Here is a 15,737-nt window from a genome sequence, read left to right as displayed (position 1 = left end):
TGTTTCCAAGAACTGAGTACCTAGTCCTCCAGCGTGTGCATCGATGAGAGATGCTGCTACTGCAATCCCTTCAGGGAGACCGAGATCTTTTGCAGCTTCTGGCGTTAGACCTTTTCCAACAGACTCTCCAGGAGACAAGACGTGGTTTCCTGGGCAGACACAAGAAAAACCAAACACCTGTCAATTTACTAAACAGAAAAACAAATGTGTATGTTATTACAAGAACTCCCTTCCTCTCCCTCCAGTTAGTGTGGGATATATAAAACAAAAAGTGCATCAAAGAACTCTATCTGATTAAGAAGCATCTTTCATTATCTGTCTGTACGTTAAATACAACCACCTAGATCAGGCTGTCCCGTAGCAATTTAAAAGTTCAAAAGTATTCAATGTCCTATCCAGCCACAGAGAAAGATTTCACCACAAGCAATTAAATTCTGCTTGGCGTCTTTCCAAGAGACCTGAAATACTTACGCAGACATCCCAGGTTCTTCTGGCAGTTACTGACTAGGCTGCCTGCAGCCGTTCTCTGTGCATGTGAACAAGAACTGAAAACTGCACCTACTGCACAAGGATAATTTTTTAATTTTCCATTTCCATCCTCTCCAGAAGTTTCTACTAGAAATAAGGTGGCTATAGTAATAGAAACTCTGAAAAAGAAACTGGCTTAAGCAGCTGTATTTCCTCACAGACTTAAATAATCCCTTTTTGAGTCTTCACTGGCCTTATGGAGTACAAAGAACATTACGGTCACCCCAAACGCAAGCAATGCCACCCTTCACTCTCAGTCCTGCCACCAAGGAGCCTGGTGGCAGGTTCTCTCTGCATTGGTCTCCACTATCATAATGCTCATTCAGTTTTGTCTTGCAAAAAGAGATTGTTTCAATAATTATGTCATGGTGATAGAGACTGTGCAGAGCTTAGAAGAACAAATCTAGATTCATTAAACTTGCAGAATTTAAAGACACCCCCCTGACAGCCTCCTATCTGGCTGCTGGGTTTAGTACGAATCTGTAGTATTTACTCAGCTCAATAAATCTTCTGGGCAGAGTTGATAAAACTCCTTTTTAAAATAAAACAAGACTATTTTCACAGTCAATTCTACTGAGAATGTTACACCTAAAGCACGTTCTGATGCGTAAAAAGGAAGTAAAACATCCTCTGCAACACAGATTAATTAAGTGGAATAGCATATCATAAAATTTCAGGAATACACTAATGCTCATGAGCATAATGTTCTAGAAATACAGTTATACTACCTTACTGGTAGGTGAAAAGAAGGTCATGATATTAAATTCACTAGTGGAAAGGGAGTTTGCAGTCTTACATATCACTTAGATCTTTGGCTTTGCTGTAAATGATGTTGGTTCTTCACTTTAAAGAAGATGCCCACGTCCTGACAGACGCAGCGTATGGGGCACTCTGTGATTACACAGCACACACAACTTCTCCGTGTTCATTTCTCCAAGAGTTTCTATTCTCACACTGGAAATTTAAAATAAGTATGTAGAGCCGAAACTTTTCCGCTTTACTTTGGGTTTATATTAAAATATCGGGGGCAATAAGCAAACCTCACCATTTAGCTTATACAGAAGGAAGTGATGACATTGAACTATCTCCTTATAGAAAAGAAAAGAAAAAAAAAAAGTCTATATTTCATTAATTCTTCATGTAAAGTCAAAACATTGCGCTGGCTTTTTCCAGAGGTGTACCTTTTGTATTTTTTTCCCCAGTAAGTTGTAGAGCAGGATATTTCTCTTTAAGAGAACTTTAGTATTACCTTTCTGGTTTTTAAGACATCAGAGAACAACACCAGTAAAAATAAGTTATCAAAGACCCTGCAGGTGGAAGGAAGTTAAAAAGAGTTCATGCAGCTAAAACCACATCTTTTTCTTCAGAATCAGTTGCCTGACCTGAAAGCATACAAGTGTCTTGTACGTACAGCACCAGATTAAATTAATCTGAAATAAAACCTCTTTCCAAGCACTGAGTTCCACAGCTGGCTTGTTTATATCAGTCATACCGGTGAAACATTTTAGTGTGTAATTATTATGTGGTTAAACTCCATTTCAGAGACCAGGACTACTATTAGAGAAAATCTTTTCCTACCAGTTTCTCAATTACTGTATCACTAGTTAATGAGCACTAAGGGAGCAACTTCAGAGATAAAGATAATCTTCTCTTTTACGGCAGGAGTAGGAAATGACCCTATAGATTCCTTTTGTACTAGTTATATATCAGAATGACCAGCAGCATTGCCATGCCCCATGGGCATAAAGTCTGCGAGAATGTGCAGGGATGGGTTTCTTGTGATTTGAAGATGCAGAATGATAAAAAAATTAAAAAATTTTAAAAGGAATTAACAGTAGACTATGCCCCATCTGGTTTAGGAGTCAAAGTAAACCTGAACAACTATTCCTTGACTGAAAGCACTTCCAGACAATCTGGGAAGCGACAGCAGCCAGAAGTCACCCAAGACAGGGATTGTGAAGAGTCTCCTAGGTCACCCAACAGTCAGGGAGAGGAGAAAAGAGGTGCCACCAAGTGAGTGCAGCAAGGCAAGGATACTGACTCTGCCCCTCTACTTCATCCTCCCAGCTTTACAAATCAATGAAACCTTTGCTACACCCATACAAGATGTTCACGAGGAGCTCTGTAGAAGTGAAGAAGCAGGCTCTGCATGGGCACTCCTTCTGTCAGCACAGAAGTAGCCTCCCCACCCACACAAGTGTGAGTAAGCAGGTGTGGAACGGGCAGAGCCGTGACCAAACCATGTGGGTAGAGACCTGGAAAGGGAATTATAATTGTCGTGCTTTACTCTTCACTGAAAAACTGGAAAAGTCAGTTTAGCATCAGTACACTTAGAATCTGTAGATAGAAAGCTATTAAATAATAAAATAAAAAACACAAAAAGCAACCAAAGAGGAGCCACAGTTAAAAAGTAAAACTTTTGAAACAGGTTATACTCCGGTACCAGCCTGGGAAGAGTGAAGAGACTCCAACTTGAATAAAACACAGTGGCTTTAGCAGTCAAGGGACAGCTGCTATAAAATAAAGGTACTCTGCAGCTACGCACCAGCATTTCAGCAGCAGGTGCTGCCCCCCTTAAATCCTACCCGTCAGGGGCAAGAGGCTGGCAGGGAGGGAGGCCGGGAAGCGAGAGCCGCCTGCACGCCGAGGCGCGCAGCGAGAGCGTTACAGGAGGCTGCATGAAAGCGGCAGTGAAAGGACCGAGTCTTCTCAAGGCTCCTGCCAAAGTAAATGTATCCAGTCTTTTGTTTACAGTCGTCTCCTGTGCAAGTCATTTACCTTCGCTGTAATGACTTCCAAAATTAGGCCTAACCAAACAAACCCACAAGGGCTGAAGCTGGAGGACTTTCTGTTTCACATTCACCCAGCTGTTTCACTAATGCGGTGCCTTGATCCACAGCCTTTTCATTTCGTACGAGACAGGCTATTTCTAGCTATTTTTTCCCCTATAAAGCAGCAAGTTTACAAAAGGAAAAAGCTGTCTGAATCTCTTCCTCCTCTTTTATCCTTCTTCGAAGCCTAATGTTAGAATTTGCTATGATCAGGTTTTGTCTAAAGGATTTATTTGGTACCAAGGACCCTCTACCTTTTTAGGCGGTTTCCACAGCAACCAGCTATTTACCAGACGCAACACAGAAGGCAGACAATGCAGCTTCAGTCAACTTCAGTAATCAAAATTCACTGTACAGGCTTACTAATATTTAGCAGGAGTAGGTACTTTAAGAGACAGACCTTTTTAAAAACAACAAAAGCAGAGCGCAGCAGGGGGCCCAGCTGACTCAGCTACGATACACTCACTGAGAACAGCTCTTCATCTGTCATGAGGGACGTGGCTGCGTTTCATACACACTTATATTTGCCTGTATAAGTGCATAAAAATACAAAAGGAAGAAAATCAAAAGGAGACGTCCCTTTTCTTCAGTAACTTGACACAAGCAAACCTGAAGTTGGATATATCAATCCCTTGCTAAAATCTCAGGAACCTCAGAAAGAAATCCAGCCAAAGGGTACAACCTCTCTCCATGTTATAGTCTCCTCCAAAGTGGACAATCTAAATGCTTTTTAATTTAAAAGACAATACAGAAAACAGATATGCTGTTAAATAAGTGATACATGACATCCATTGAAGAAGTTATCTAGATAAACAAAACTGTGCTAAATAAGCATCAAAGGAAACAGGACCGTAGTAAAAAGAAGCCCCATCCATCCAAATGGACCTCGTAATAAGCAATGCAAGAGATTTTTCCCTCTCAATGCTTTGCTCATTACAAAGCTTGTAGATAATCTCCAATTTTTGCATTTTATAATAATCCTCACAATGCCAAAAGTCTGGGAGACGCAAGGAATCTGAATAAAAAATATTATAACTTTTCTGGTACATCGTCCCAATGCCATCTCACATACAATACATTAGCAAATATCCCTCTCAATTACATACAATACTCACATTTAACTGAGATACAAATGGCTAATTGTTCTATAATTTTTAACCCAGCTGATTAGCAAGAACAGTGCTAAGATCAGAAAGAAGCAGGATAATAATGCAGACTATAAAATTATAATATTAATTTTTTCTTAGGACAGAAAGCATGGTGGTTAAAAGGTGTTAAACAGCCAGATTTGGGGCTTTTTTAACCTGGAAATACCCTCCATAAAATTTCCTGGTTGGCAGTTAAAAACTCCAGAATTTTCATTCAGGAAAACCAAAACAAATTGCGATATTATAGGCCAGCTTATTTAAAAGTGAGAAAAACAGTTGGTTAAACAAAATCACTTTGGCTTTCTTCAGTTCAAAATTCATCTCTGTCTGTGTGAGCTGCCACAGTAGCTTGAGGCAAATCTAATTTGGGTCCTTTCCATCCCGCTCTCCCATACAGCTTATGCCTTTGGCTGAACTGCATCTCAACTGCCTAACGTGTAATTACTTAAGGCAGACATATTAGGTTGCTAAATACTGGCAAAAGCAAGCAACCTGTGTGCAGGCTGATCCTGATTCATTAAGCTGGAAAGTAAATTGGTCTGCAGACCATAGGTGCCTTCTTCAACAAAGCCTAATGCCTTCTTCTCCAAATGCAAGAGAGCTACCTCATGTATAAATAATCAGCTTGCCTGGTTAAAGGTCATAAGAAAAAGAAAAAAAAGTATTCTGTATCGTTGGATCATTAGGCTTGTACATTGATGGACGTGACTGAGTTTTCATTACTGGATTTCAGTGAAACAGGGCAGAATGAACATCTCTTGTAACGCACGGTTCACTACTCACCACGCTGACACGCGTGTGAGTCTACAACACATCTGTCTGGATGTCTTACTAGGTAACTAGATGCAACGTATTTGCATCAAACTCTACCTGATCTCATGTTTTTTTCTTGCAAACAATAATTTCAATAGGCTGATAATTTAGATTTCCAGCACTCACAGTACAATATTCCTAACAGTCTCTCTAAATACAAAGATCATGGATGCAGATGTGACTACTGCTATACTTTCAGAGCTGCAAGCAGTAAGACTTGGGTTTGATACAGTACATCACTAATACTGTACAGGCAATTTAGCCTGCATTAATGACAAATTATCACTTAACAGAATGCTTTTTATTACTGGGCGGTTTTTAATAATTCACACGATAGCAACTCGAAATAATGACCCCTTTTACAAAACCAAAAGACAGACCAAAAATAACCTATCAGTTACTGAAAGGACGCTGCTGAATCTTTCAGCTAAGCTTCTGACACCCGCACAATCTTACTCTCCACCACATTCACACAGCATCCAGTTCTAATACCTGTACTGAGAAGACAGTGATGCACTATAAAGGGTTCAGAAATCAGTCAGGAAATCAGTTACGAGGATTGAGAAATATGACAGTTCACACAAGAGTTTTGGTGAAAAACCCTAAGCCACTCAGTGTTTTCCTTTAACACAGAAAATTTCAGTCTGTGCAGGTCAGGCATGTCACTACAGTCTGCCAGACAAGAGTAGGAAGTTAAAATTCAGATGAAAAATAAAGTGTATTCTGTAATTAATTCATTAATTTTGAGAAATGACAGCAACTAACAATCAACAACCTTTAAGTCTGAAGTGGGCTCTCCATCACAGGAAATTATAAAATCATGATTGGTTCTAAGATACACTCTAAACTACCTAAACACTAATTTTAGGGAGTCCAACAGCCTCTGACTTGGAGGAAGTCAGCAAATTGTTTGAAGTAGCCCTTCTGGTTTTGTGAATCCTGACTCATAAAGCAGACATCTCTGTTTTAAAAGCGATGTCAGCATGAAGCTTCAGAAAAAAAAAAAAAAAAAAAAAAAAAAGAAGTGATGAATAAATCAGCACTAGGGAGAGGAATAGTCAGGTGAAAAGAAGAAATGACCCAGAACTATTCTGAGAAATGCTTTTTTTTTCTTTTCTAAGAACTGTATGGAAAAACAAGAAAGGATAATATTTGAGAAATTTACATACTAAAAAATCACAACAGGCTCAAAGCCTGCTCAAAGCTTTTCCTATGACTATTAAAAACAGAAATTCAATGAAAAAGCTCCTAGTTTTCATACTAGAGAGAAAGTTCCCAAGTCCACAATGTTGCTAGAGTAGAAAAAAATATCAATTCCCCACAAAGAGCCTGGGATCAAAACTCTAGAAGCGGACAGTGTGAATTTTTTTTTATTATTCTCTATAATAATCTATTGGGACGAATGCCACCAGCGAGCCAAGGCAGATGATCCTTGCTCCTTGCTCAGGAGGCCACATCTGGTGTGTTGTGTTTTACACTGGGCTCCCCAGTGCAGGAGAAACACGGATATACTGGAGTAAGTCCAGAGAAGGACCCCAAAGATGACAGGCACATCGTACAAGGAGAGACTGAGAGACCTGAGAGTTGAAGCAACGAGAAGGCTCAGAGGTGGGTGGGGGGTGGATCTTATCAACGTGTATATAAATATCCGGTGGGAGAGAGTAAAGATGATGGAGTAAGACTCTTCCCAGTGGCACCCAGTGACAGTACAAGCGGCAATGCACACAAACTAAATACAGGAAATTACATTTAAACAGAAGAAAAAATAACGTTTTTCATGGGGAAAGGTGGTCAAGACACTGGAACAGGTTGCCCGGGCAGATTTTGGAGTCTCCATCTGTGGAAATACTCAAAACTCAACTGGACACAGCCCTGAGCAACCTGCTGTAGGCTACCCTGCTTTGAGCAGGGGGAGCTGTACTAGATAATTTCCAGAGGTCCCTTCTAACCTCAACCATTCATGTGATTCAGTGATCTTAAGACGGAAAAAAAAAAAAAAACATAAAATAAAATAGAAATCACAGGAACGTGTAGCTTTTCTGAGAAAAATTCCTTCTAACTTCTTACTGCTGAATCATATATTATGAAATAATGCCTCAAGCTTTGAAGAAGGAGACACCCTAAAACCTCTTTGCACCGTGCCAGTTTCAGCTCCTTTACAGTTGCTACAGCTCTTGGATAGACTGAAATGACAGGAAGCCAGAAAAACGTTAGCACACTTGGAACACTCTTCAGTTGTAAAGTCCATGGATTTTGACAGCATGTAAGTATAAATATCCTCTGATTCAACCTTTCAATTTTGTTTGAAATTGTACCGTGTTGTCATTTATTGGAGAAAGCAAAAGACCACAGACAGACAGAAAAGGACCCATACCTAGGAGGATCTGTTTACGTATTATTCTCTACCATTCGCAAAGTACGGTGTTTAAAGCTCATTGTTACTATCAAGCTTTATGAAGAACTGGCAGCTACAAGCTGACCTGAAAAAAAAAAAAAAATTATCATCCCTTTCTCTCAGCCTTCAAGGAAATTCTTCATAAACTCTGGAGCATCTTGCATCATGAAAGGCCTTGGAAGAGGCAGAAAATGGACAGAACTAATGGACTGACCACTCCCCTCACAGCTGCTGTAGCATAAATTCATGTTGACTGTATTCTCCCACCCGGGACTGGATATTCCATCTTCAACCTAAATGTAAATAAATGAGTAGAACTTCCAAGTATTAAAACCAACTAATTCTGACAAAAACACAATCCTAAGCAGATTCTATTTAAGTGTAACAAGCAAGGCAGTGAGGTATACACCACCATCATCTTCATTAGTTTTGTATGTAGAAGTGGACACTGGTGTATGTTACAAAATGCAGCATTTTAGTCTTTGATACACAATCTGAAAGAACAATAAAACCTATTCTGCAGTACCTGCAACGCTCTCTCAGACAAAGGCTCCATCTTCAACCAAAAAAAGACCTGGCATAAAATATTACCATTCAATAAAAAATCATTATTTGGTCCCTTAAGTAGCCCCTGAAGTAGAGGGCTGCGGTGAAAATTTATCAGGCATTTTCCTCCAAATGGAATATATGCTTCAGTACCCTAAGAGGTCTACAGCACATGAAATTTTAACAGAATTGTTAATGTCTTTCTAGGTTTTATAATACCACAAAGAGATACTCATCATGTACTTTCACCACAGCAGATAAATGCTAATGCCTGTAGTACACAACACTTTCACAGTGGTTTTGAATACAAGCGATCTTCTGCTCTCTTCGTGGGCAAATTAATGGGATCAATAAATTTTGTAGTTTCTCCAGACAACACTCTTTACCTTCACAACTGTGATCAGTAAATTCATGATGTACAGAAGGGACCACAAACAACATCTTATGTGGATTCCCTGAAAGGTTAGTCTGCTCTGAAAAATGTCAACTGTCAAAGGCCTGGGAATTTTCACACGTGAACCCACGCCTTGATGTGGGAAAGGTTTGTGGAAGACCCCAAAGGTCAGATGTGAGGGTCGTCCTTATCAACAAGGTCATACGTTAAGTTAAACTGAAACTAAAAGAAGCGTACTACCTGGAACCACAAGCACCACTCTGATTACAGTAAACATAATTTTAAAGGGCAAGACATTTTCAAAGTGATGTTTAAAAGTGTATTTATCAGAATAAAGAAATACGTACATTAAAGAAGTTGTTCTCAGGTAATTTCCACAAATATTTCCAGTGTCATGAAAGCTAAAGCTACTTAAAAAAAAAATCAAGTCATAACTATTTATCTCTAGTTCCCTCTGATTGGAAACAATAATGATTTTACTAGAGATTTAAAAAACCCACATAGCTTCTCTGCCTATTTTACACTGGTCACCTACATATTTACTTTTGTTACAGTAAGAAAATTTGCCTCACTTTATCTTGTGATATTTTGTTTTATTTACAAAGAAATGATGATTTGGAGCCTGCTCATCTTTTAGGAAAGATATGTGAGAAAAACACTACTATCTGTCCTTACAAGGGGAACATGCAGGCATTAAAATCCATCTTTGTATTTGAGCTAAACAAACCTTGAGCGGACTTGGACAAGCTTGAGAACAGAAAAGGAAATTCCACTAGAATTACTTCAGACTTGTTAAGTTTTTGGTCTTGCTTTCATGTTAGGAGGAGTTTTTGACCATGTACAATCTCCCTTCAACCTGCTCCTACCTAGGTTATCTGGCAATTTCGAGTTCCTTAATCTGCAAGTCAGATAATTCTACTGCTTCAAATTCTTTTCTGTCAGCCATAGAACATTGATGTGCCTCCTGGAAGCACATCCCCTGCCTGTTTGTCCATAGGAGTTACTTAAACAAATTGCCCTCCTCTTGTATAACGTGCTGAAGTTAATGGCAGCTGAGACTGCTCACTCCCGGGACAGCACCCTGAAGCAATATTACGAACGTGGCTTGAGTTGAGTTTGTGCAAGCTGTGATCCTGTGTTCGTTGTGCTCAGTGTAGCATTTGTGGGCTCCTGGGAGGATGTTTATGTAGGGATGGTGCCTCGCCGCCAATGCTGACACCTTGGGAGATGGCTGGAAGGAGTCTTCCACTATGCAAGACCATTCCAGCTGCAGTTTGACCAGTGCTGCTCGAGTGACTGAATGGCATTGTCCTGGCAGGAGGATCTACAGGGTCTTGATTAATATAAATTAAGTAAGGGAAAGTTGAGCTTATTGGAGCACTCTTCCCAAGTTCAACAACACTGAACACTCATTAAAACAAGAAAAACTCCCAACTTTAATTGGAACAATGTCACCATACCTTAAGGTAATCAGCCCGAGAATCTGAAAATCAAAGGATTTCTCAAGGTGAGTAAAAGTAAGTGCTCTTCAGAAGCTTCAAGTTCTAGCCTACAATTTGGTGCAATTCTGGAGGTCGGATTCTGCTTCTCCAATTCGAGCTGAGATGTACCCAGGTATTTAATGGTTCACGTCTTGGAAATCACCACAACTGCCCAGGGAACTAGACACTTTCCCCATTAACTCAGGAAAACATTTCTGTCTGGCAAGAAATGCCTACCAATAGAAGTTAATTTACTGATTTATTTTGTAAACAGCGTGCTTTAACAAAAATGTAAGCCTGATATCGGAAATTAATGATTTTTGTCTTGCTAAATGTTAAGCCATATAGAGATTAGTTTTATAAGGCTTCCATCACAACAAAAGGCTCTTTTATTAATGGCTACTTTATCATTTAAAACATGAATGTTTAGTTACTTAAAATGGCAAATGGCTTTGCACTGTCCTTGAAGTGCATTGCATAAATATTGTATTAAAGCCTTAGGTTACACTTCATAAATAATTTATTTTAAAAATACTCATCCGTGAGACTACCAGCTGCTGAGATGTTCAATGTTCTGGTAAAAACATGTATTTATTGCAAGTCTTATTTTAACTTGTTGAAGATTTGCTAAAAGCCACATGTGATAGAGGTTGTAAGAACTGTATTCAAACTAAAACCTCAGGAAGCTAAAAGTCTAACACTCCTGTTCTGTACCTTTGCATAAGCAGTTTCAGTTGCAGAGGGAAAAGCTGAAATCTATTCAGGGAAGCTTTCACATACAATTTTCTGATAACCTGAAAATGACTTATAGTATATTTAGCGATGATCAGAAAAGTTTATAGATTTCATTACATTTCATTTCACTACAGTCCTTCCTATGCCATTTCCATTTCATGTTGCTGCATTTAAACCGCTGTACAAACTTGTTCAAAGTGCTAGACATTAAAAAAAAAAAAATCAAAGGAAATTTCAGATAATTAACTTTGATGAATGAACATATTTTAATTCATGTCTGGTAATATTCTTGTTAATGACATGTCTGCTTAGGACATCCATTTAAAAGTCCATTAACTTAACAGAGAAAGTCTAATAAAGTTATCCTGGAAATTTTCTGGTATATTAACATTATGGACTTTTAATGAATATCTGCTGTAGGAATCGCTATTAGCAAGGCTACCATTCTAATTAAACTTAGGCTCTAAGAGAGTAAAAAAATACTATGAAGATAATAACAAGCAGAGGTAGCACTTTTTTTTTTTAAATTACTATACAGGTCGCAAAACATGCTACCAGTAACAGCTATAAATTATTACTTGTGGCTTTTTTTCGTCGCCTGCCATCCAATATACCCATATGAGGCGCTTCCTTCATGTAATCAATTGCTGAGGCTCTCATTTACTTCTCTATTGTTGAGGCTGAGCAGTACTGAAAGCCTAGCTAGGCCTTTCAGAAGGGTAGATGCTATAAAATTTAAACATATTTTTGAATGACAATGCCAAGTAAAAACTGCACTCAGAAAAGCTGTTACCTATGGGCATGAGACTTGTTATCAACCCATCTGAAGCTTCATCAAGTTCTGCTACATTTCTGCTGGCATTCACAATAATACAGCAAAAGATCTTTTTATATGTCTGTATCTCATATATACATATTTTTATATATGTGTATAACTTGTATATGTGCATGTACATGTGTATAACAAAACAACCCTCTGATATACCTATTTTTTCATACTTATCCTTCACCAAATCTTCCAAACCAATCATTTTCCAGAAACTGTCATCCCAACCGCCATCTGAAGTGTACGTCCACTTGCACACTACTGTACAGAGGGACCTAGAAAAGAGACAACACAGGCACGGAATCAGGCAAACAAACACATTTGGTTTTAAGAAGTTTGTGCCAAATGATCTCTTCATTCACTGGTCAAAAGTTCCAAGCATAATGCTAACATTAAAAAAAAAAAAAAAATGGTTACTGTTTGGAGTGCACGTCTTGAGATACCTTAAAAGGACCTTATGTTTAAGATTCTTCTCTGCTGAAACAACTCCTGATCTGGCCACTTCATTGCATAAATCAGTCCAATAACAGGCCAGGCATATGCCTGCAAGACAGCATAGTATGAACATAACAGCTCTTCAGCAAGCAGCTCAGAGAAAGACTCCTGCTTTTCCAGGCTGTACCTAAACAGCAATGTTTTGCACACAGTATGTCCTTAGAAAAACCTTCTATAACTTACGTTCAAGCTGAATTACAATTTACAGGAGATTACGTATGCACTGAAAATTAGGTTAAATAGCACTGCTTCAATACCTGCAGGTACTAAACGCCTTTATCAGGTGAACGTGTACAAGCAAAACCGCATCCAACTACCAGAGCTTCTGCATAGCATGTCTCTCATTCTTGGTAAGTTAATGCTGAAATTCTCTGTGACAGTACAGCATCACAAGGGCAGACTACAGGAGCAGAATATAAACAAAAGACAAGACTTGCCGAAATGTTTATCAGAGCAAAGGGAATGCTCTTCTCCTGAAATGATCCATATCCTCAACCTCATATTCCACCCAAAATACGAATAATTTAGTATTACAGAAACTGTTTTCTGTTTGAACACTAAGAACCATGTCAGAAGATTAGTATTTAATTATGCTTGAAAAATGCTTAAACTAAAAGGTATGAAAAATGCTAAATACCACTGAAAATTTCATCTGCCTGTAGTCTTATAACAACTACTGTACCGTCAAGTGCGAGACTCATCTCAGGGAAACACATCAGAACCGTTCTCAAAGAAACCCCTTTCAGAGATGGATTTTCTTTGATGTCTTACAAGACAGCTTATCTGTGACTCATTTTTAGCCAAGTGTGCTTCATATCCTTTTTATTATTATGTTACCATTTGAACATTTATCTTTGAAGTAAATGGAATTTTACTGAAGCATTTGACTGTTTCTTGCAGTTTTGCATAAGTAAAATCCAAACAAAATTCCTGTCTACAAAAAAATATTTTTTGAGTTCAAGTAAACCCTCCCTTTCATCCACATGAACTACCTAGGGACCTAAATAAGAAGAATTAAACTAGAAGTCTTATTATTTTCTTACGTATTGTTACTTACATTACCATAATACCTAGGAAAACCAGCTCTGGACAATGACCCCACCGTCTACAGCAAGGTGCAATTACTGAATGAAGAAGGAAGACTTCAGAAAATGTAAAAACAAGACAGCAACACAGCTGACAGTCAGATACAGTGAGGTGTCCCAAAGAACGTCACGCACATCAGCACCTACAACCTGTACCTGTAAAACACAATCAAACCCAACTAGATACTCAAAATACTCAGTATTGAAAGGGAGAGAGAAAACTTCATGTAAAATACTTGCTGCTAGTACAGATCCCATTGCACTTTTCCTATCTAGGCAGAGTAGAGCATCTTATTTTACAGTTCTAGCAAAAAGCATGCAGTAAATATTAAAGGATCTGGTCTTTCCGAAAAAGAGGAATGATTTCTGGTACTTTCAAGCTTGACATACATCCTTGTCATACGGTGAGTGTCTCTCCTCCGTTAAAATATAGTACAGAAACTAGCAAAGAAATCAGCAAACAGAACAGAAAAAGATAAGCTGTTTTTATTTACTACCTACAAGTCTAAACACTGACACTGTATGCAAAATAAAGCCAAATAAGAACAGAAAGAGCCTTTCCACACAGCTGGAGAACCACAGGTGAACAAGGGAGGGCAGGATTCCTCAAGGTGGGACAGCTGAAGGCACTGTGCTCAGGGTACGTCCTCCTGCGTGCCACGGAGCAGAAGATGGGATGGTTACATGGACTCCTCGTACTCCTCGTTTCTCATCCAGGACAGAAATGTGTATTTCAAAGGCATCATGTTTCATTTCACTGTGTTCTTTTGAAGTGACCATGTTTTCACAACCAGAGGAGGGGCGACGTTCATTTACAATCCCACTGTTTATAAAGGTGCATTGTTTGCTCATTGCAATGAGAGAATTTATTAACATTACACATTTTAGGGAAAAAAAGAAATAGAGGTAACTATTTATATCCTTATAAATACTGTGGAAATTATTTCAGGGTTACTCTTCACACAGTTTTGATATCCCCTCCTATTTTCCTTCTTAACCAGTTTAAGAATAGATGAGACAATTACAGTTCAGCATCTGGTTTGAAAGCAGAAAAGCACATGACCTGTAACTACAGCAATGGCAATGTTGATATAAGAAATTCCAATTTCTAAGGATTTAAAAAGCCAGACATAGAAATCTAATTAGGACCTTTGACAAAAACTGAGTGAATAAATAAATTCTAGGCTGAAGAAAATACTGGGAAAAACCAAACATTCTCCCCAAATCAGCTCAAACCTCTCGTTAAAAGGAAAAATAAAGACAGGGTATTTGAAATAAAGATCATTTAATCACTTTAGGAAAAATTTAGACATAAAGAGTGAAACAATAATGCATTAAGTTCTCCCAAATATGGTAAATACCAAATCATAACAAATTATCATCAGAACTGAACATGTATTTTTCTAATTACACCAATGCTATGAACTATTGCCACACCCTGAAAAATGCTCTACGGATGAGAGCTAAATGTCATGGCTTCTCCCTTGCAAAGACCACAAAGCAACTCCTTCTGAGTCTCCATGCTTATCCAAAGAGAAACAGGAGCAGCCTTGCTGGACTCCAAAGAGCACGTTTCAAACAGGGGCCAATTCTTCTTTCTGAGCAACAGCACATGACATACACAGCCCCACCGAAAGAGCATCAACGGGGACAGATTGACCCTTGTCAATCCAAAAAATTCCAGCATGTCAGAGCTCTCTTACTGGACATGGCCGGACTGAACACACTCTAGTATGAAATGGTCATGAGGCTGTGAACATTTTCATCCTACTTCTGTGGATTTATAACTGCGAAGTGCTTATAGAAAAAGGATAAATAGATAACTTCTGGTTGAATTTTTAATACCATATAGAAAACATGAACTATGAAGGACACCTCTTCCCAAATTAATTAACTTGCAGATCTATAAGTGGAAGGTTCTGATATGAAACTAAAATCTCAGCTAAAACACTAACCCATTATGTTGGTAGGTTTTTATTTTCATATCCACAACAAGAACCTCAAAATGCTTGTTATAAACACAGTCGGAGCATTTACACTTCTCTGGGATTTAAGCTCCTTGTTCCACCCCTGCTGCCACTCGATTGCCACGTAAAATGTACATGTTTGATTAAACAATATAGCTTTATACAAATCCTTAATATCTAAGAGAACGTATTATACTGCAGAAAGGCACTCTGGTCTCTTAGATAATAGTTCAAGAAAAAAGGATTTGAGATGCCCATAATGACAGATCAACTTGACTACATGCTTCAAAAGAACCTGGATGTGTGGAATTCAATTCCCTGCCACTTACCTGATGAGGTGCTCCAGTAACTACACACAGCTGCTCCATTTGTGTATCCTAGAGAGCTGGAGGCACATGTAGAGAGTTTGTTTGTGTTTTTTCACATTTGAGTACCAATGACATAGATATGTATTAGCTTTACGGGCAATGGCTCAGAAATTCTCCTCCTCAGT

At 38.6% G+C, this 15,737-nt stretch overlaps 1 protein-coding gene across 6 annotated transcripts in view; it reads right to left on the bottom strand.

Moving 5' to 3' along the window:
* The window catches only part of FGGY (FGGY carbohydrate kinase domain containing), a 302,075-nt gene that overhangs the window by 72,047 nt on the left and 214,291 nt on the right, over positions 1–15,737 (bottom strand). For all 6 annotated transcript variants that reach the window (XM_086753837.1, XM_086753835.1, XM_086753839.1 and 3 more), the window contains 2 exons: positions 11,857–11,972; positions 21–149 (listed from right to left, as the gene is read on the bottom strand). In XM_086753837.1, coding sequence (XP_086609963.1) covers positions 21–149; positions 11,857–11,972 — 245 coding nt within the window. The remainder of the gene's footprint in view (positions 1–20; positions 150–11,856; positions 11,973–15,737) is intronic.

Source organism: Chlamydotis macqueenii, chromosome 8 (genome assembly GCF_036417535.1).
Source record: "Chlamydotis macqueenii isolate bChlMac1 chromosome 8, bChlMac1.mat, whole genome shotgun sequence".
Classification (NCBI taxonomy): Eukaryota; Metazoa; Chordata; class Aves; order Otidiformes; family Otididae; genus Chlamydotis; species Chlamydotis macqueenii.
This window is presented reverse-complemented; position numbering and strand designations above follow the sequence as displayed.